At 35.7% G+C, this 21409-nt stretch overlaps 3 protein-coding genes, 1 long non-coding RNA gene and 1 pseudogene across 4 annotated transcripts; 3 read left to right on the top strand and 2 right to left on the bottom strand.

Moving 5' to 3' along the window:
- Positions 1-2043: 2043 nt before the first annotated feature.
- LOC106340629 (probable WRKY transcription factor 54) lies at positions 2044-3974 on the top strand. Its single transcript, XM_013779474.1, has 3 exons — positions 2044-2545; positions 3032-3136; positions 3296-3974. Exons 1-3 carry the CDS (start codon positions 2169-2171, stop codon positions 3831-3833), a joined length of 1020 nt encoding a protein of 339 aa, XP_013634928.1. The 5' UTR covers positions 2044-2168; the 3' UTR covers positions 3834-3974.
- Positions 3975-7644: 3670 nt separating this feature from the next.
- On the top strand, positions 7645-12202 carry LOC106337807 (annotated as a pseudogene).
- Positions 12203-12292: 90 nt separating this feature from the next.
- LOC106342738 (DEAD-box ATP-dependent RNA helicase 17) lies at positions 12293-15252 on the bottom strand. Its single transcript, XM_013781758.1, has 10 exons — positions 15010-15252; positions 14847-14919; positions 14639-14748; positions 14329-14472; positions 14126-14234; positions 13687-14054; positions 13542-13615; positions 13137-13450; positions 12803-13049; positions 12293-12722 (listed from the first exon to the last, which is right to left on the bottom strand). Exons 1-10 carry the CDS (start codon positions 15146-15148, stop codon positions 12447-12449), a joined length of 1854 nt encoding a protein of 617 aa, XP_013637212.1. The 5' UTR covers positions 15149-15252; the 3' UTR covers positions 12293-12446.
- Positions 15253-16742: 1490 nt separating this feature from the next.
- Positions 16743-17552, top strand: LOC106337042. The gene is made up of 2 exons (XR_001268944.1): positions 16743-16883; positions 16971-17552. It is a non-coding gene; the product is annotated as an uncharacterized LOC106337042 (long non-coding RNA).
- On the bottom strand, positions 17451-19850 carry LOC106337041 (tRNA-aminoacylation cofactor arc1). The gene is made up of 11 exons (XM_013776055.1): positions 19714-19850; positions 19513-19611; positions 19204-19365; positions 19060-19125; positions 18786-18956; positions 18517-18686; positions 18352-18442; positions 18191-18259; positions 18020-18111; positions 17853-17916; positions 17451-17760 (listed from the first exon to the last, which is right to left on the bottom strand). Exons 1-11 carry the CDS (start codon positions 19774-19776, stop codon positions 17656-17658), a joined length of 1152 nt encoding a protein of 383 aa, XP_013631509.1. The 5' UTR covers positions 19777-19850; the 3' UTR covers positions 17451-17655.
- Between the last annotated feature and the right edge of the window lie 1559 nt (positions 19851-21409).

Below are 21409 nucleotides of genomic sequence, written 5' to 3'. Positions count from 1 at the left end.
GTGAGTAGTGAACGCTGGTCATTCTGTTGGAGTAGACACCATCTTCACCAACTGTGAGCAGTCTGTTGCAAACACCACCTCTGAGATATGTAGGGTCTTCATGCACTCCATCGCCGATAGAGACGTTTTATTAAAATTGAAAATTAAGTGTGTTATAAATGTGTGAATTAATAAGGAACTATATTGATTTGACTTATGGAGTTTTATTTGCGAGTAGATGCACGAATGTGGACTGAATTTATTGCGACTCCAAGGAGAGGGTACTCCTCTCCTAGTGGCACCTGCCCCTTCAACGCCCTCACAATATCTAAATCACTAATCATTTTTCAAACAAATTTATTACCGTATAACATTTAAATTTATTTTACACGTAAAGAGAATAAACTCATTCAACTAACCTAAAATAATTTCAGTAAAAAAAACTTAGCTTAAATAACTCTTTTTATATTACAGTCTACAAATTACGAAAAGCGAATATGTTTCAATAAAACAAGTCAAAACGAAGCCCTTTTTCAGAAAAAAGGATCAAAATGAATTCTTTGTTATGATCATATTCTTGGTTTAATTTTTTTAGAATTACCCTGTTGGTATTGAAAGGGATATAACTTCTACGAACATTTCAATAGTTTCCTGTGAAAGTAGCGACCGTTTCTATAACAAATAAACAAGTACTGCCAAACTGATGGGGGGCCAAGCAAGCAGTACACATCACACATATATACAAGGTGTCACTTGTGAATTATGATTGTAATGCCTTCAAGCTTACAGTTCAAAGTTTTAAGCTCTATGTCTCTAGCGCAAAATGATTCAAAACATTTTTAATGATAATTCTACTAAAATTAAAAATAAAAAATAAATCAAGGTTGCTTTTTATATTGAAATTAGTCTAGATTACCGCGTTAAGATCCTAACAAAGCGGCCTAACCAGCCACCACAACAGATATATATTAGTTTTATAACATTTAGTATTAGAAGTAAACATATCCATTAAAAATTCAAAAGATTCAAACCATGATGAGAATATCCGTTAGTTTCCTAATGAATCCTTCTACTTTTGTAAATGTACGGCACTACACACATGACATACCACTAATTTATTGAAATGCCTTTACCATCAAAAGTTATTTTGGTTTAGAATTATATACTCAGTAACTCTACAATAAAGACTGTAATGGTTGGTCCGATATTATCTTGTCAACATGTCTCCTCTTGTTTTTTTTTCTCTTCTCGAAAGTGATTTTATCGCTTTATAACTAAATAGAAATAAATAAAGAGAAAACATTTTTGTTCCAGTAAGCATTTTATTAGTGATATTATATCCACTAATCACCGGTTGGTTTTAAATTGGAAACCCATAATAAACCCGAATCTAACATGGTATCAGAGCCAGATTCTAAATACTCTAAACCCCTAATTAATATAATCCTATCTGATCGGGTATAAAAAGTCGTAATTAACTCATTCGACCGAGTATAACTGTTTTAAAGTTCTGAAATTTCTGGCGGATAAGAGCCATCATCTCGAATAGGGGTATTAGTGATATTATATCCCACGTCGGGAATACTAAGAGACATTAAATAATATATAAATGTTTAGGGTCAATCCACTAATCACCAATTGGTTTTAAGTTGAAAGCCCATAATAAATTTGAATCTAACATTTGTTCCCCAGTAAGAGTTTCAAAAAAATTATCCAAGTTGTTTGAGATCCTTTTAACATTTACCCCAAAAAAAAATAAAGAGCAATCCAGGAAGAAAGGAGAGAACTAAAAACAGCCACCAAGTCCCTCAAACGTGCTACGGAGATGGGTGACTTCATCTCCCCTCATCTACGTGACGTCAGCAGAGCTCTGGTAAACCAATGGAAGGAAATACAAGCTATCACTTTCCCATTATACCCTCGAATCCACTATACTATTGATAATCCAGTTCAGAAACATTCCTGTTATACCCTCCACGCAATTATAACTCAAACCTAATCACTCTCTCTCTCTCTCTTAAGCATCTTCCTCTGATTATTTTCTCTGTCTTGATTAGAGATAAAACAAAAAAAGAAAACCCCAGAAAAATCTTTCTTCTGTCCATTATATTACACCATTGTCTCATCTTCAGATCATCATATCTAAAAACTTAAAAAGAAAAAAAAGCTCACACCTATTGTAACAAAAAATGGATCCAAATAGTAACAACACCAAATCCATAAAGAGAAAAGTTGTCGACCAACTCGTCCAAGGCTACGAGTTCGCTACTCAGCTTCAGCTTCTCCTCTCTCATCAACATTCAAGTCAGTACATCAGTCAGACCCGTATTGTTTCTGGCGATCTGGATCCAGTTGATGAGCTCATCGCTAAGATCTTGAGTTCTTTCCACAAAACCATATCGGTTCTTGATTCTTGTGACTCCGTCCCTATGGCCATTGAGGGTTCACCGAATGCTTCACGTGGTGATGATTTGGCGGCTCCTGTGAGTTGCAACGGTGGAGATTCCGGGGATAGTAGGAAGAGACTTGGGGTTGGTAAGGGCAAAAGAGGATGCTACACTAGAAAGTAAGTGAAAAAGGTTGAATTCAAGTATATATTTATTGTTTTATAATTTTCGTTCGTGTTTAATGATTTAATCTACTTTTGTGGCTATTTTAAAAAAAGCATTTTCATTTCGATTGCTATTATTTTGTGTGTTGATTCCATCATATAATGTGGTAGTGCCCCATACTGAAATGACTTATCATAAGTTAAATCACATTGAGTTTGGAATCGGATATGCTATATAATATGCTAATATGCATACTGAAAATACAATCACCTTTTTTATCATGTTATAGTGGATATGAATATGATGGATTTGATGGGACCAATCAATGAAACCAAATTTTATTTGTTCAATTAGTGTTGTTTCAATTAGTGATATGAATATGATGGATTTGAATGCACCAATCAATGAAACCAAATTTTATTACCGTGGATTTGTACTATAGTAATCTATTTACCAAAATGGTTTAGACAATAATTAATAATTTCCTTAATTATTTACAGAAAGAGATGGCATACTTGGACTGTGGAAGCTAGTAGAATCGATGAAGACAAATATGCTTGGAGGAAATATGGACAAAAAGAGATTCTTAATTCCAAATTCCCAAGGTCCAAATATATGTCTATATATAATATATAGCCAAATCATTTTCATCTTGTAACGAGAATCCCAAACATACCAATCTAATCTAGAATTTACTAGTACTACTCTGAGAATTCTGCCGTGGTCTAAATGATTGGTGATGTTTTCTTTTTTATGTTTTTCAGAAGTTACTTTAGATGCACACACAAGCAAACACGAGGATGCAAAGCAACGAAGCTAGTTCAAAAACAAGAGCAAGACCCTAGTTTATTTCAAATCACATACATTGGCCACCACACATGTAATGTTAGCGACCAAACACACGCAAATACCGAGCCTAATGATCACGGAGTAGTCATGGATTCGGACAACGCATTGGCTGCAACCATTGCTCAAGACCATGTTAATGCAAATATACAAGAGCAAGAGCAAGAGAACGACATCAGTAGTCTGATTGTAGTAGGTGCAGGCATGGTGAAGGAGGAGGACAATAACAATGGTGATCAGAATAAAAACTATTGTGAGGGTTCTTCCGTAGATGGTGATTTGTCATTGGCTTGGCAAGACGTGATGATGATGTTTGATGATCATCAACATCATCAGAATCATTACTATCAAGGTGAAACTAGTACTGCTTCTCATCAGTTCTCTTTCATTGACAACGATCAACTCTTCTCCTTACTCGATCCATACTGCCCTTACGAAGGATCAAATGCCATATGAACATTCAAATCCGAATTGATATATCGTAATTAGGCTAATAATCTTTTCTCATCCTCTCTCTTTGAGTATGTTTAGTGAAATGTAATATTTTTGTTGTATTTTTGATAAAGTACCATATGGCATATATAATTATGTTTCTACATTTCTCATGTTTCATTTTTTTTAAATGGGCACTAAATGTTTTGTACGTGGCTGTATCAGTCTGATTCTTGACTAAATATGTTTTTTCTCACAAGTTCATTTTGGATAAATCATAGGTTCACAGTAAAGGTGAAACAACTTGGTTAATGGATTGTTATGTAATTAGAATAAGCCAACAACTGCGACAGTCCCACTAGGTTATTGTTTTGCCTATATGATTGATACTGCTTTAATCCATGTGTGTGACATATGATTACCTATAAAGAGTGTAAAGAGACTTATCCATTCAAAGTGACGGCTATGAATGTTTGGTGCTAAAAAGGAAGAAACTGGACACAAGTGCATCTCGCAACTGGTGTGCTTTGTCTTTTTGTTGTTGCCCTGACATAAGAATCGCCGTATGCACAAGGGCATTTATTAATGCTTGCTGCAGCAATAAACCAAAATCAATCAAGCTGTACTATCTTCGGTAGTGACCCAAAAATCAACATGTTCCGTACACGTTCTCTTTTATACAAACTAAATACATTTCACTCATGTGACGCATAAATCAATCTTTGAAATATTTTCAAGAATTTGAGAAATTTAAATATAACATAGATAAATAGATAAAACTTACTTGATTCCATCGAAATAATTAACGAATTAGTTCAGAAATATAACTACTTTTACGTGAGATATGATGGGGGTAGTTTTGTGTGTTTACCCAAAACCTAAACTAAAAGATATATATAATTCATTCAGCACCTTAAACATATTTTGCATATGTCACAACATACTGTTATAAAATAATTGAGGATAGAGGGAGTGCCCTCTCCGTCGACATAGCAAGTACAACATGATGAGCAAAAGGGCAAAACGAAGGCCCATGCATGATTAATAGTGACGGTGGGGAGGGGCCGAAAACATCCTATCCACTCGAATACCTGATTTTGACACTCACGACCTCTTTTTAAATTATTTGGATGCTTTTGTCTGAAAAAGACAACAACCAAAAGGAAAAAAACACCAACACGTTCATGCCAATTTGTGAGACACTGACAAAATAACAAATTCCCCCTGTTTTGATAGATTTTAAATACAAGGAGATTGCATATATAGTTTATGTAAGAAAATGTACCTTTTTTTTTTTTTTTTTTTTTAACTCTGGTAAGCCACATTCCCAACTATTCCCCGTAGGGGGTCCAGCGCCCCAACGGAAGGGATGTTAAATCCGCTGTGACCGGGGCTCGAAGTCGTGATGGCGGACACCTCAGCCGAGGTTCCTTTACCACCAGACCATGAGGTCCGGTTAAGTACCTTGCACTGAAATAAGTATACACAAAATATTATAGGACATTATGATTACTTTTCTGTTTTAAATTTGTCGTCAGAAATTTGATTACTTAATGATTACTTAATGATCTATCTCAAAGCCAATCTAATCTCCTTAAGCTAAATTTGAAATGGTTTTAGTCTTTTATTAACAAGAGCCAAGAGATTTGTTGGAAACAATGACTTTATAAAAAGGAAATCGTGGGAAATAATCTTTTAAAAGGAAAAATTAAAACCCTAACACTAATTTTGTTTAATTATTAATTATTGAATATTGTAAGTAACTTGCATTTAAAAATGTTTTCACAGTACCTTAATACAGTTGATTCTTTAATAATTAACATTTCTTCTAAAATTTAAACTTGAATCATTTTAATTGTCACCTGAAAAATGTTACGTTAAATTGAATAATCTAATAGATAATGAGAAGAAAACAATGAAAATAAATAAAATACATGGGTGAAATAATCCCGTTTAGGAACAAATCACCTTCCGTTATATAGCAAGACAACGCTAGTCTAAAAGAATTGGTTTCCATTAGATTACAAACTAGAATCACGTGTAATATGCAAAACTTTAATAATAACAAGTTTAATTAAACTTATCCTTTCTCTGTTGATTCATGAACCTTATTTTGACTTCGGTTGTCGCCGTCTTCAAGCCGCCGGTAACAGTGATGATGATGAGCTGGATCATTAAAAGGACATATGAAATCCATGTTGGCCCCATTCCCGCCGCTACCAAACATTTTAGCGTTGGCTATGTCGAAGTAGAGGGGATCGTAGTCAACGAAATGACCAGTTGCAGCGGCAGAAGCGGTGGAGCAGATATGGCAAGTCACTCGGAAAGTGTTTTTCTAAACTTAGTTTATCATCATATAATCTCTATATTGTTACAAATGGAGATAAACTACTTATAACATATGCAATGATAATGAATAATTTCATGGATGACAATATATGACATAGTTTTTTATATAACACTCAGAATCGATGGACATTCAATATTTTCGATAAATAGCACACAATCACAATAAAACCGTTATACTTACAATATTCTAAAATATCTGTCTAAACTTTATATCCTATAATCTTTACAAAATATATTTTCTTAAAATCAAATCCTAAACCTGATGTAGATGTCTTATTAAACTCTTTGATTATTAGACCACATGCATAGCTTCCACGCTTGGGGCTTCTACACTGAGAAATGATTTATTTTGATTATTTTTAAATGTAAAATATTTTAGAACATTCCAAAACATGCAAAGATCGCAATAACGAAAAAGAAATACCAAATTAAATGAAATTTCATATACAAGAAAACAAAAACTTATGATTCCAAGAGAATAACAGAAGAAGCGAAAAATGGTTTAAATCTCTTATTTTTTACCACGAATGTTTGGATGAATGAGTCGGCAAATATTTTATCCTCTTGCTCTATCCACGATTGGGCTAAAAGAACCTCTTGCTCTATCTAACCTATTTTAATCTAGACTACACTTCTGAAACACTGAAAGGCCACTTTTAAACAAAACTATTTTATGGTTTTTTTTTGTATAACTACACGACTATTTTATGTTTTCTTTTTACGTTAGATAAATATGTTATTACAGTTATGAAAAATATTATAAACGATTTTACAGTCGACAATTTTATATTCGCAGTATAAGGATTCATGCTGAACGGCTTTATTTTATGTTTTAATCTATTTTATGTTTAAAACAACTATTTTAGGTCCACTCCAAAACTATTTTATGTTTTTTTTAACAAAACTATCTATACTATTAAAAGGGAAAGAATGTTAAAAAATCTATTTAAACAAAGTTGTTAGACCATTTCATTAACTATTTATTATATTTTGGATTCACCTAATTAATAACTATTTATTATATTCTGATCCTATAATTAATTACTTTAACTTTATACAATTAATTACTCTAACTAATACGATTAACAGGATTATATTCTCCAATCTTAACAGAGTTTTCTTTTCTCTTTTGTTGGTTGCTTTCCGATTCGAACTGAATCTTTTGCGTTTGAATCAGATAAAAAATTCCGACTTAGATTTGTTCAAAGTTTGAATCTGTTTTTGTTTTTTTGTTTCGCTTTCGGCTTTCCTCTTCACCGATAGCTAAAGCTCTCAAATGTTGGTTAATGAAAATTCCGATGGTTTTATCAACCGGTTTCTCTTCCTCTGCGTTCATTCTCGATCTTTTCTTTCTGAGAAAGTTATATTCTTCACTGTCCCGTTGATGTGGGCGTAATAGGTTAGGAATAGGTGAAGCTTTTCTTTGGATCAATAAGATTGAGGTGTTGTTCTTGGAGATTAAACTTGGTTGGTGACTTAAGAAACCATGATTGGCCTTGATTTGTTCCTGTGGAAGGAGCTTTGTGATGGTTATGATGCTCAGGCGAGCCACGCGGCGGCGCTCATGCAGACCGTGTATCTCATGTACTGGATTCTTTTTTTTCCCTCACGTTGTCAACATTGGTGGGCTTTAGTTCAATCAAAATGTAAATGGGGTCGAATTGTGCTTTTCCGAATCATCACTTTGTATGTTTCATTGAAATGAAACACGTTACAAAACAAGTCGATGACAGAGAAAAAATCAGCTCCGTAAAGAATATTAATTTATTTCGATTTGTTTCCTATGGTACATAGTGTTTTAGACATAAATTTTACGAAGACCTACTGGTCTGTAAAAAAACAATAATGTATTTTTAACATAAGGTCATAATACTTATGTTGTCTAATACCATATACAGTAACTTCATAAGCAAAACAATTTATGGTAAATATAAAAAAAACATTACTTTAATTGTAAAACGTATGAGGTTATATTTGATAGTAAATAAAAATAATTTTAAAACATTAAGTTATATTTGATAAAAGATATTAATTCAACTGAATAATAAATTTGAATTTTTACATACTATCATATAAGTAAATATTTATAGTAATAATAACTAATTTAATTTATAAAAAAACATTGATAAATTAGGTTAATATGTATTCACATTAAAAAAAAATTGATTAATATTTATATTAGTTGATTATATATTAGACCGGTTCACATTTGTATTTACAGGTTATTTCATTACACATGTAATGTGAAAAAAGAAATATTTCATTTTTATTATAAAATCATTAAAAGAATTTTAGCTAATACAAGTTGATTACCACTTTCAACGTTAAGTCATAACAAAAAGTAACAATGCTAAACATGTTAAATAAATAGATTAGTCTATTTTTATTCTCATATATTTATATTTTAATTTAAGTATAATATTTTTAAAATATAATATTATAAAAATAAATATTATTAAAAGATAATCATTCTAAAACTACTATAAAAATTAATTAGACTTATGTATAACTATTTATTATTTTATCGTAATATTAATCATTATAACCACACAATATTTTAAATAAATCATATATTACTCTTCATTTTATCTTATAGACTTTTTTCTAAAGATATTTTATCATCGAACTATATATTTGGACTTAACTATATATTTGAAATTTTTGGTTATAATTCGTGTCAATTCCTTTCGAGTTCGGAAAGGTTTGAGTCAATAATTTAAATACCTGTTATTTCAGGTATGTAATGGATCTGGTTCGGTTTGACTATTTAAGACCCGGAGAAGATTCAAAGTACCAAAAAAACTCGAAAATACTGAAACACAAAAATACTTAAAACGTAAACAAATATCTGAAAATATTCAAATACTCAAAAAACCCAAAATTTTATCCGTGATCTGCTCGAAGAACAAAAAAATTCCCAATTCTAAATACTCCAAATATATTTTACAAATTTGAAAGATTACCCAAAATCCAAACTATAACTGAAAACCTGAACCCAAAACTTAAAAAAAAATCGGTACTACCAAAACATATCTGAAATACCTAATGTAGCACATACACGCGGGTCTCGGATAGCATCCTGACTCGAACAGATACCCGTGGGTTCAAGAAAAAACTTAATAGGCACTTTGCCATAGATCCGGAACCGATCGAACCTGTATTTTTGGGAGGTTTCGGTTTGAATTTTTGGGTCTAGATTAAATAGTGAGGTCTAAAAAAATCACTTAAGAATGTATATACAAAATTTCTGCTTCGATAGTTACAATTTTGTAATATAATAATGTAAAAAAATTCCAAAATACTAATTCATTCCAAAATTTGTTTATAATTCAAAAAAACTAGCGCGAGTCGATATCTAGTTTTATGTTAAAAAGAAAAACAGAAGAGACGAAAACATTGGGTTATGAATCGGCCCACATAAAAACAGCACGAATCGTAAACTCCACGGCGTCTTAAGAACAAATAAACAGCACGAACTGTAATAAGAAAATACGAAAACAGTCGATCAGAATCCTCTTACACTCTCAGTCTGAGATCACAATACGAAAACGAGATGATGCAGATTGTCACAATAAGAAACATAAAGAACAAGGAGCTTCCAATTTTGAGCTCCACCTTGGTTCCTTGTGATTCCATATAGACCAGAGCAACAACGTTCTTCTTCAGTATACAGAGGTCGTGAAGAAGAAGATATGTTCAATATTCGGAAAGGAGTGGTGGGTGGATCTGGGACGGGGCTCAAGGATCTACCTTACAACATCGGTGATCCTTACACCTCAAAGGTCCCTCCTTTCTCTCTCTTTCGAATTACTCTGTTTTTATGATTCAACTCGATAATTATGTAGTGATGGGTTTTGTTCAGGACGATGGATCTCAAGTTTCAGTTGGCTGCTGGGCGTAACGGTGTCAAGCGCCTTCGTACTGTAAGTTCCTCATCACTCTCTGTAACTAAAGTTTCAATCTTTGGCTTTATACCTCTCTTGTATGCAGGTGAGGCATCCAAATATACTTTCGTTTCTTCACAGCACTGAGGTTGAGACTCATGATGGTACTAGTGCCAAGGTTACAATCTACATTGTCACTGAGCCTGAACAATGACTGCAAACTTGTGAGTATTTACTTCTTCCAACATTATATTTTCAGCTATTTAGGAATATATGCTAGATTTTCTTGTAGATATCATTTTGAATTTTGTGATGACAAAACTTTGAATCCTCACAGGTACATGGAAATGTCTGCCTTGCGACTGTTGTTGTAACACCTACTTTAGACTGGAAACTCCATGCTTTTGATGTCCTATCGGAGTTTGATGGGAGCAAGTGGACCTATGCTGGTACTACTCCATGAACTTAACTGTAACATATTGCTAGCCAACTTGAGTGCAATTCTTACACTGAAGTCCCCCTTTCTTCCCTTTTTGAAGGTTGTCTTATTTATGAACTCTTCTCGGGCTCTAAGCTGGGGAAAACAGAGGAGCTTCGTAACACTACTGGCATTCCTAAGGTTAGGCTGAATATGTGGCTATGTGTTTTTTGATGGTTTATCAGTTTGTATGACTTTAATTTCCAAGAGCTGCCTTTTATTTCAGTTTGAATGTTTCTTTTCTCACAGTCTCTACTTCCAGATTATCAGCGACTCCTAAGTTCCATGCCTTCTCGCAGATTGAACACCTCGAAACTTGTAGAAAATGGCGGTAATCTTCCTGTCTTGGTTACAAATTTGTAACTTAAAATACTTTATTTTGGGATTTTTGTAACGGTGTTGTATCGTTGACCATCTCTTAGTTCTTATATTTGACATTTGGCAGAGTATTTCCAAAATAAGCTGGTAGACACCATACATTTTATGGATATACTCAACTTGAAAGACAGTGTTGAGAAGGATACTTTCTTCCGCAAACTTCCAAATGTTGCTGAACAGCTTCCTCGGGAGATTGTGTGTGCTTAAGAAGGTTTGAACCTGGATTATTCGTTGAAGGCTTTGCGTTTTGTTATTTGACTTTAGCTTCTGGTTGATGCAGAAGCTAATACTTTCTGCGTTTTGTTGTGCTAACCATTGACCAAGACAGGTTCCTTATTTAAAAGCACATGTTGTTCCTTTTTTTTTGCTCACTTGGACAAACTGTAAATCATCTCGTCTCATTTTCCTTAACAGTGAGGTTCGATCCAAGGCATTTCAGGCTGTAGAACAGTTTCTTGAGATACTGAAACAGAACTACGAGAAGGTGGAAATAACCGCCTATAGCTTACCTCTTTTCCTTGAGGTTTTATTAGTATGTAAAGTCTTAATTGACATTTGGTTTGTGAATAGACAAACTCTGGAGAGACAGGAGGCATCGGAGGAGCCTCAGCTATACCTGAAACTGCTGGTCTGATCGGGTGAGTGTAGTAGATGATGAACTATATATATGTGAACATTGCTCAGAGTGTTCGGTATACTAAACACTTTTACTCTTATAGATGGGCTATGAGACTCTGAAGGGTAAGCCATTAGATCAAGCGCCTCTTGCTTCTTCTTCTTCTTCTTCTTCTTCTTCTTCTTCAGCACCATCCTTAGCTTCTGCAGCCTCAAATGCTACAAGCACAGGGTACACTTGAGATCACTTTCCATAATTTTACTCTCAACCATGGAATTATAATCTTTTAAAATGTGCAAACCGCAGATATGTAAGTAGCAAATCTTGTCAATACTTTTTCTTATTTGCTTGTAAATCCGAAGACGATGATTTGTGGGGATCCATAGCTGCTCCTCAACCTGCAACTACTTCAAGACCGTTGAACTTGAAGAAAGACAGTACAGTCTACTGATGATGAAGACCCTTGGGCTGCCATTGCTGCTCCAACACCAACCTCCAGAGCAAAACCTTTGTCTTCTGGTCGTGGCAGAGTAGCCAAACCTGCAGCTCCCAGACTTGGTGCCCAACGCATTAACAGAACCTCATCTTGAATGTAATGAACACTAGAGGAAGAAGATAAACAGGCATACACTGTACAGTTTTTTGAAAGCATAATCGAACCAAGCAACAAACTAATTATTTGATTTGTCATATCATTCATTTTAAACCTCAAAAATGACTCTAATTATATTATCTTGTTTAAGTGGACACATCTTTATCTGCAGCTTACTCGTTAAGCTATTCATAGCAATGAATCTTTAGAATTAGAGAGAAGTTCTCAACAATTATGATAAGGTTCCAAACTTTAAAGATAATTTCAAAATTTTCATTGTAACATAACTGCTCTCATTACAAAACTTCTGTGATGGTTTGTGGTGAAGAAACGGATTTGATCAAGTTTTTGTTGTACTTCTACTATTGCCACCACTCATCTTCTTTCTCTTCTTTGGGTGTTGCCCTTTCTGGCGTTCGTCTCTCTTCCTCTTCATTGTTTCCTTATGGTGTGACTTTCCAACCAACGAAGGCTGCTCTTTCAGAGCAAAGCTCTTGGCTACATGACCCAAGTGAAGCTTCTTCACCACAAAGATGCTCTTGAGCTCTCCCTTGTGAGCTGCATATCCCCTAACCCAAGAGACAAACGCATTCTTCGCCAGGTTCTTCATCTTCGGCTGCAAATAAAGGATCATTTTCCATCAGAACACACCAAGCAGGAGAAGACAAGAGAGGAGACAGAGAGAGAGAATCATACCTCAGCGTAAGTAAAGAACTCAAGAGCTCTCTGCAGAGATATCACCCAGGGATGTGATTCTAAGGATATGACCTTCTTGATGCGAGGCATGTTGCCAAGTAGCGGAAACTTATCAAGTACTTTCAGAAGAGGATACTCTGCAAGTGTTGCACCATGTTTCTTAAGGTCCTTAAGATAGTCTATCTCAACAGGCTGTAAAAACAACAAGGCTTCTCCCTTTTCACCAATACGAGCTGTTCTACCAACTCTGCAACCATAAAAATCACCAAAGCTCATTAAATTCAAAGGTACAATGTATTTTTAAGGTTGTAACGTCACTCCAAGACTACTTTACCTATGCACATACTCAGTAGCTTCCCCGGGACAGTCGTATTGTATAATACATCTTACTTTTGGGAAGTCCAATCCTCTAGCAGCAACATCTGTACTCAAGAGAAGAGCTTGTTTCTCTGCTTTGAAGTTCGCAAACGCAGATCGTCTATCCTCTTGCTCCATACTTCCATGTAACCTGAACGTTTTGCACTTGAGAAACAGCTGTTTAGTCGCCGCCTCCTCTTCTTGTGTCTCGGACTTTGGTGGCCACTGGAATTCACTTAGAAGCGAGTGATGAAAATCTACAGCGTCACGCGTTGAGAAGAATACAACCACCTGTAACAAAGTATATCCACACAAAAACCTCAATCAAACAGACTGTTTTATGACAAGAAGCTTCAGATATGTTCTGCTTGAGATTTTTTACCTTCTGAGAAGCTTCTCTCTCAAAAAGGTTCTTGAGAACGGAAAGAAGCGCCACAAGCCGTGCACCACACGGCACTGTATACAATAGACATCTGTTACAAAGAGTATCGAACAAGTCAAAAGGACTCAAGTGAAGATAAATGTACCTTTAACATATTTCTGCACAAGCTGCGACGGTATACCATAGTCCCCAGACGAAGGATTTGCTGATTTGTTTACGTGAATCACCATGTCATCCTCATCGGAATCAGGAGAGGCATGAGACTCTATTGGCAGCTGCTTTTGTTGCAGTTTGCTGTTGTCAAGACCAATCATTACCGGATCATCCAAACTGAGTTTTGCAAGGTGGTTAACTTTCTCATTCAGTGTCGCTGAGAGTAACAAAGTCTGTTTCTGAGCGCCCTTTGGTACAACAATATCATCATCGTCGTCGTCTTCCCCTTCCTCGTGTTGTCTAGAGCCTAGAAGCTTAATGATCTGTTCTGTCTCCTTCCCATAACCCATTTCGAGAATGCTGTTACAAATTCAAAGAAAGAACTAAATAAAGGAAGTACATGATCTAGCTTTAAGGTACAGAAACTATACCAATCAGCTTCATCAAAGATGACCCATCGAAGATTCTTGTGCTCAAATGAAGCTGTGTTCTTCAAATGGTCAAGAAGGCGTCCTGGGGTTGCAATTAGAATAGATATCCCTGAAGTAACCAATCAAACAATCATTAATATCTTCTACTCAGTAAACAGTAATGCTAAGAAACAAAACATGTGAAAAAGAAGAAAAGACCACACCTTTCCTTAGCCTAGCCTTTTCTTTAGCCTTCTTCTCGCCTCCCATCACATAACCAGGGACAATCCAATGGAACCGATGCAGCAGCTTCTCCAAAGTCTCGTACACTTGCAGACACAGTTCTCTTGTCGGCACAATCACCAAAGCTGCCACATACAAAGTCACAAAGCATCATTACCAAAAGTCCATTTACTAAGACCATCTCCAATGGTTCACTCAATTTTTTTTTTTCAAAAATAAAGTAACACTATAACAAAAAATAAATAAGTTACTTCATTTACTATTTTACTCTATAATAGAAGGGGCACATACCAAAAGTTCCATGAGAACGATCAACCTTGGGAGAATAAGCTTGCAAGTGGTGGATGATTGGTGCCAAGTAGGCTATAGTTTTACCAGTTCCGGTTGCAGCATTAACAAGTCTATACATTTATATGATTATATCCCACGGTTAAAGGAAACAAACATGACTACGACAAATACAATCATAGATAGAAGACTGTAGAAAAAAAAAAGATACACATCTCGACCGGAGAGAATAACAGGAATAGATTGAGCTTGTACAAGCGTAGGAGCTTCAAAACCCATCCTTTCTGTTCAATTAGACACGACAAACAGACCATTAATGTATAGGGTCAAGCTCATTAAGCATGAAGACATAGACAGAGACATAAAGAGTGAACCTTGGAGCTGGTCGGAGAGTTTGGGATCTAGGCCGAGGGAAGAGAAGGAGCAAGAAGCGAACAGACCGTTCTTCGATTTGGTTACATCTTTAGCTTCTTGCTTTGTCTCTCTCGCCGTTTGTTGGGTTCTCTTAAACATCTTCTTCTTCTCCGATTAAACAAACTAGTTTCTCCTCCGTCGTTTACGGTAACTCGACGGCGATAAACTGCAACTGTAAGGGTTTTGATTTCTATACGACGTCGGTTTGTATTTGGGTCCTCGAGAGCTTGGGCCTGTAAGCTTTAAAAAGCCTTTCTATATTATTTCCAGCCTGTAAGACATTCAAATCACTTTATAAACTTATCTGAACATTTTTTTCAGGGTTAAGTATATATTTCCCCTCCCAACTTTTAAATAATGCTAACTGAAAATATAATAATCAGAAATCAACTTATAAATTGTTTTAGCAGTATTCTTCTGTTTCAAAATATAATTAGTTTTTACATTTTAAAGCAATTTTTTGTATTTATTAGATAAGCCCTGTTCGGCGCATCGTCACAGCGCGTCCAGAGTCAGCGACAAAAAAAACAGTGTATTTTTGTTGCTTAACACACAAGACACGGAGAACAACGACGCGCTAATGTTAATAATATTAGACGCAGCGGCAGTTTCCGAACGAGATCTGATCGCTTAAAATTCCAGCGTCAACCGCGTCTTATTCCGGTGACTCTTTTCAATGTTGCGGCGATATTTTTTTAAGCTCACGCCATCCTCCGCATCGTTTAATTTATTGCCGCTCATAATAATCGCCGCGTCCATTATCCGAACAGGGCTATATTGTCTGACCAACTAAATTATGTAGATTATTTATAACTGATTGAACTTATATATTATATATTAGATGATACTTTTTAAAAACGTAATTTTTTAATATTAATTTTTAAATAAAACTGCATATATTTTGAAAATAAAAATTTTCAGAGTTCAAGTTCAACGGAAGTACTTTACTAAGTTAGGTCATTTATTAAGTAATTTACTAAGTTTTCACATTTTAAATAAAATATATCTAAAAATGGTTTTGATATTCAGATTTCAAACTCTTTAAATAAGTTAGGTCAGAATCTGGTGAACATTTAATTCCGCGTTTTAGCTCAATCAGCTCCGCTAATTCCCATATATAAATTTTGATAGAATTATTGGAAAAAAAAAAATTGAAACCAATTATTGGAAATTGACTAGCAATATTAGATAACTTGTAGCATTTAAATGTAGACTATAATAATGGCATGGTTTTATTATATAATCTAAAACAATTCATATGATTACACTATTCTACTACAAGTGTAGATAAATCGTGCGCATACGCAACAAAATAGAACATCAAAATTAAAAAAAAAACTTTTTTTTATCGGCCGATCCGATCGGACTCGGAAGGAACATACTTAGTGCTATAGAGTGGACTAGCTACCATACTGTCTGACCTGAGTTTAGAATATCTTTCGACTAATGTCAGGGGTGAACCGATCATCTGTTACGATCCACCGTGTAAATCATTTGGGCCGAAGTCCAATACAGACTGACCAAGTGATGATAATTTAGTTCTTACGATGAATCGAACATAACACTGACGTGGATACACACCAAATTCCAATAGAATGACACTAGGCTACCGCACCTTGATTAATTAAAAAAATCTTGGTTGGTGGGAGCATGAGGTTTCGTCTAAGACATAGAGGAATGACACGTGGCGTGATGTTGAAAGCTCCCTATGGAGATTTACAATACAAGCCTCCCAAGGATATTCTTCAGGACAATTTCTCCACTGCGTTTCAAACCTTCTCTCTCTATCTTTTGGAGAAGAAAGAGATTCATCTTCTTCCTCTTCAAATCTGAGGTAAGTAATGAGATACATCTTCTTCATATTGAACCCTAGACTTTCTTGCAGCATAAGGTTCCATTATATTTCTTAATTTCTTCTCAGATTTGATCTGAAAACCAGATAACGATGACAATCTTGTGCAACAACGGCCGCAAAAGAGACAAGAGGAGAAGAAAAGAGAAAGAAAAGTTGAAAGAAGAGAATCCTCATCAATGTTGTTGTTATTGCGTGTTGCCTACGTTTTCAATGGTCAGAGGAATAAAGAGATGTCTCTTCCTCTCGTGCTATCCATTTATTCGTTGCTTAGGGTTTGAAGACAGAAGACATCGTCACCATCTTCATAACCACAATCATTTTCTATGATTCTTCCCTCCTTACACTTCTTTTTTCTTTGTGTATGTGTGAAGATTATTTATTAAACATCTTGAAAACACCTTGATTTTCAGACAAAAAACATGTAAACAATCAAATAAAGGAATCAAGATATTGAAATGTTTATGGTTGGGGCTACATATAATATCTCTCATGGTCAGATTCTGCAGTTGATGAGATGACATTTGAGTTTCTCAATATCATATATAGTTTAAGAGACTAGAAACAAGTTATCTAACGAGTTTAGGGTCAAATAAGATTATCATCAACGGCTAAAACAAGGTTTGGTGATAGCTTAACAAAAAAAAAAAAGTCAAAAACAGTAAATAAGAACAAAGTCATAGCTTAACTTGAATTGTGACAACTTTCTTTATCCAACAGAGTGCGTGAATATCATCAAAGAGAAGAAGTATAACTACTTGATGGTAGCTTTGGGGATAGTGGAAGTGCATGGTCCAGCTGACGTCATGAACGGAATGCCCTTGTAAGTGGCTACACCACTTTCATCAGTGTACAGATGCTGCAAATGTATTAATGCAAACACAATACTCTCATCAGTGTTCAGTTTTGTTTTAAAGAATGAAACTTAATGAATATGTGTTTTGTACATACCGGTGTTATCTTCTCAAGTTGCTTCTTTTTTGGGTTCAGTACCTCTTCCGCCTTTCCTTCCACCCTATAAAACACACAAAAGGGTTCTTTAGTTTAGTTAGTGATGGACAAGCATGTTTCCAAAGCAATCAAAGATGTTTGATGTTTAAGTCATAAACATTACATACCCTGAGAATGAAACACGCTCTCCTGGTTTAGCTCCAGCAGGTGGTAGCAACGGCTCCACAACCGAGTGATCTTCATTTGAAGCACAAAGAACCTGTAGCGAAAAGAAGAACAAGTGTGAGAGAACTGAGAGTTAAGCAATAATCTGATCGTTGATAGAATAAAACTCTTACCAGTCCTTCTGACATTACATCTCTTAGCTTTCCAGGTTTGACATTTGTGATGAGCGCAACAAGACGGTTCTTCATCATCATCACAATGCATCAACCAACAAACAATAGATAAGTAAGCTTTAAAATTCAAGACTAATACAACAACAATGCATCACTATTACCGTTAGATCATCAGGACTGCAGAATTTAGCTAAGCCACTAACGACTTGCCTCACTTTACCCTCTCCAACATCTATTTCTTCCACCAGCAAACTGCATAAGACCAGTCCTAACATATTAGAAGACTCCCAACAGAGCCACAAGATTGAAGTGTTTTGATCACAAACCTGTCTGCCGACGGGTGTTTCCATGCTTTGCGAATCAAACCGACCTGAATATTTAGCAGACTGACACTAAGCTCTGTCTCTTTGTTAGCTGGTGCTGGTGCTGCTGCTTCAGCAGGCTTCTTCTTTTCTTTCTTGGCATCCTTCTCCTTTGCAGCCTTTTTCTTCGGCTCCTGGACCAAACAAAAACCGTTGAAACATCAGAGATTCTCTACAACATGTAACATACTCACAATCAAATGAATCCAACTTCAAAGTACAAACTTAATTACCTCAGGCTCAGTTTTCTTTGTGCTTGGCTGAGCTTCTGACTTGTCAACAGGCTTTGGACTCTCTGCAGCTTTCTTTGTATCCACCTTGACGACACTTTTTGGTACCTCGAAGTCAAACTGTGGTAACTTCACAGAGATTGGTCCAAACAATGTTGTCAACTCTTCTTTAATCTGTAAAAGACATAGCAAGCAGCAATTACAAACACAGTGGCTAATTATACAGACACAAGGTGTGTTGTTAACTCCATAGTATTTACAGACTAGCTTGACAAACCTGGATGTAGTTCATCCATCTTATGACATGTGGGATCTTCTCCTTGTCTGAATCTGAGAGACCAAGCTGAGTAACACACCAAGTCAGCAAAACAAAGATGTCATTAAAACAACAGATAACAAGAACATCATAACAGTCCATTACCACTGAAGAATGCAAAGCTGCAAAGACAGCAACATCAGCTGCAGATGGCGTCAGTCCATTTCCCAAGACCACCGACTTGACTGCTAACTCTGCATTCAGCTTCTCAAGAGCTGCAAAGCAATCCTTTGAGAGACCTTCCGCATACTCCATCCACTTTAACACCTGTAATATGCAAAAATGTGAATAAAACCGAATAAAAATCCATCCTTTACCACTATAGATAAGACATTGCATTGTAAACTCAAACAAACCAATCACAAACGAGAAGGGAGCTCAATAAAAATTCAATCTTTACAGTTCAGAAAGTACCTCCTCGTTGTTTTGTGAAGACAGTTCTTTTCCTGATGCCTTCACTACATTAGAGTACAGCGTCTTGACATCATTCTCATCTGACCCTCCAAGACCAATCTTGATGAATCAATTCAATTTCAATATCCCTCATTAGAATCAAAGATCAGAAACTAGCTATCATGAAGAAAAAAGGTGAAAGCTTTCTTCTTGTTCACTTACAGGGTCAACGGAGAAGTGTTTACAGAGAGCTGATAGGATCATCTGCTTCGTCTTTGAATCCATCTTCTTCTCTTTTATCGTTCTTGGGACTCTTCGCTGCCTGAAACCAAACACTCCTGCCGTTTTCTCTCTTAGGGTTTTTGCCTCGAATATAACGGCCTTAACGGACTTCCAACTAGCGGCGTTATCTCAGTTTCTTATGGGCCTGAAATATAAATCGGGCCATTGATCTCTTCCCATTATGGGCTTATCAGAAGGTCTTTTACATTTATACATAGTTATAAAATCTATATTATAATAGTTGAGTTTTTGCTCACTCCTCAGCGTGTCACCTCAGCATTTTGTGGGGTCCACTTTTAAAAAATGTGAAAAAGTGTCAAGTCCATGGCTCGAACCCGGGTTATTGAGATATAATCACCAACATTTATGCCACTAAGCTAAGTGATACTTTGTACATTGATGGCCAAACCTAATATATATTTATAAAGGTCGGAAGCTCTCGATTCTTCGGCTTCCTCTGAGGGTCGGGCCTACAAGTGTATTATGAGTTTCATTTTTAAATGAGATTCATCACGTTATATGAAAAAAAGCTCAAGTTTGCAACAATTATAGTTTTCCCATATTGTAATCTGTTGTCGTTTAACATGAGTTTGAGTTCTTTTCATCATTGTCTCAAACAAGTCTGAGTTACAGAGTTGCGTCGTGTGTCTGTTCGTAATCTATTTTTTCAGCGGTGAACTCTTCATGTCCCCATCTTAAATCGCTTGATCATAAATGTTCCTGATTTGTAGCCCCTATGTAAACCCTATATATATGATTTTCATCTTTGATGAACCCAATCTACATCTCCACAAAACTCATTGATTCCTCTTAGCTTTAACCATTTTCTAGAAAATGTTTGTCCTCTGCCTCTCCAGTTCCTCAAACCGGCGTCCGTCACTCAACCTTCGAGTCTCTCCGTCTTGGCCGTAGTAGTCAGAGCATAGATTTTGGCTTCCTCCGCTTCTGGGATTCCCTGAACTTCAAGAAAGACAGGGAGTTTGTGGGAATCACGGTTCTATTCCTTAATGAAAAGGTAAGTTAATCTTCGATCCATCACACTTATTTAACATAATTGTTTTAATTGATTTCTTGATTCTTTGTTGAATAATATTATTTGCAGATTCCATGATTCATGGGTTTACTCCCATCGGACGTGCTAATCATTATGTGCTAATCATTATATGCCATCTTTGAAAGCATATTCCATTGTAAAAATCGATCGTTTTAAGGTTGATATGTGCTCAAGCATGTACAAGATAACTGATCATCCATTCTTCATACGTTTCATCTCACTAACCAATATTGATGAAGTCATCACGGGTGCTTCTGAGATCAATCTCCAGTCAAGATTAGACTATTCGACAATCTCCAAGTGATTGCGAACACAAACCTAGAACTCCCAGGTATATTATCATATTGCATTCAGATTCCATGATTCATGGGTTTACTCCCATCGGACGTGCTAATCATTACAAGCCATCTTTGAAAGCAGATTCCATTGTGAAAGTCGATCGTTTTGAGATTGCTAGGTGCTCAAGCATGTACAAGATAACTGATCTTCCATTCCTCATTCGTTTCATCTCACTAACCATTATTGATGAAAATTAGACTGTTCGGCAATCTCCAAGTGATTGCGAACACAAACCTAGAACTC

This window comes from Brassica oleracea, chromosome C4, assembly GCF_000695525.1.
Source record: "Brassica oleracea var. oleracea cultivar TO1000 chromosome C4, BOL, whole genome shotgun sequence".
NCBI lineage: Eukaryota > Viridiplantae > Streptophyta > Magnoliopsida > Brassicales > Brassicaceae > Brassica > Brassica oleracea.
Note: the sequence above shows the minus strand (reverse complement) of the source record. Positions and strands in the feature narration are given on the sequence as shown.

Coding starts and splice junctions, on each gene's coding strand:
- LOC106337041 (XM_013776055.1), bottom strand. CDS start 19,776: ATGGATTCAAAGACGAAGCAGATGATCCTATCAGCTCTCTGTAAACAC. Junction 19,366..19,512: donor CTTCACAAAACAACGAGGAG/GTACTTTCTGAA, acceptor TGCATATTACAG/GTGTTAAAGTGGATGGAGTA. Junction 17,917..18,019: donor GAGCGTGTTTCATTCTCAGG/GTATGTAATGTT, acceptor TGTGTTTTATAG/GGTGGAAGGAAAGGCGGAAG.
- LOC106342738 (XM_013781758.1), bottom strand. CDS start 15,148: ATGTTTAAGAGAACCCAACAAACGGCGAGAGAGACAAAGCAAGAAGCT. Junction 14,749..14,846: donor ATTCTCTCCGGTCGAGATGT/GTATCTTTTTTT, acceptor ATAAATGTATAG/ACTTGTTAATGCTGCAACCG. Junction 14,473..14,638: donor TCGTTCTCATGGAACTTTTG/GTATGTGCCCCT, acceptor TGTATGTGGCAG/CTTTGGTGATTGTGCCGACA.
- LOC106340629 (XM_013779474.1), top strand. CDS start 2,169: ATGGATCCAAATAGTAACAACACCAAATCCATAAAGAGAAAAGTTGTC. Junction 2,546..3,031: donor AGAGGATGCTACACTAGAAA/GTAAGTGAAAAA, acceptor AATTATTTACAG/AAAGAGATGGCATACTTGGA. Junction 3,137..3,295: donor CTTAATTCCAAATTCCCAAG/GTCCAAATATAT, acceptor TATGTTTTTCAG/AAGTTACTTTAGATGCACAC.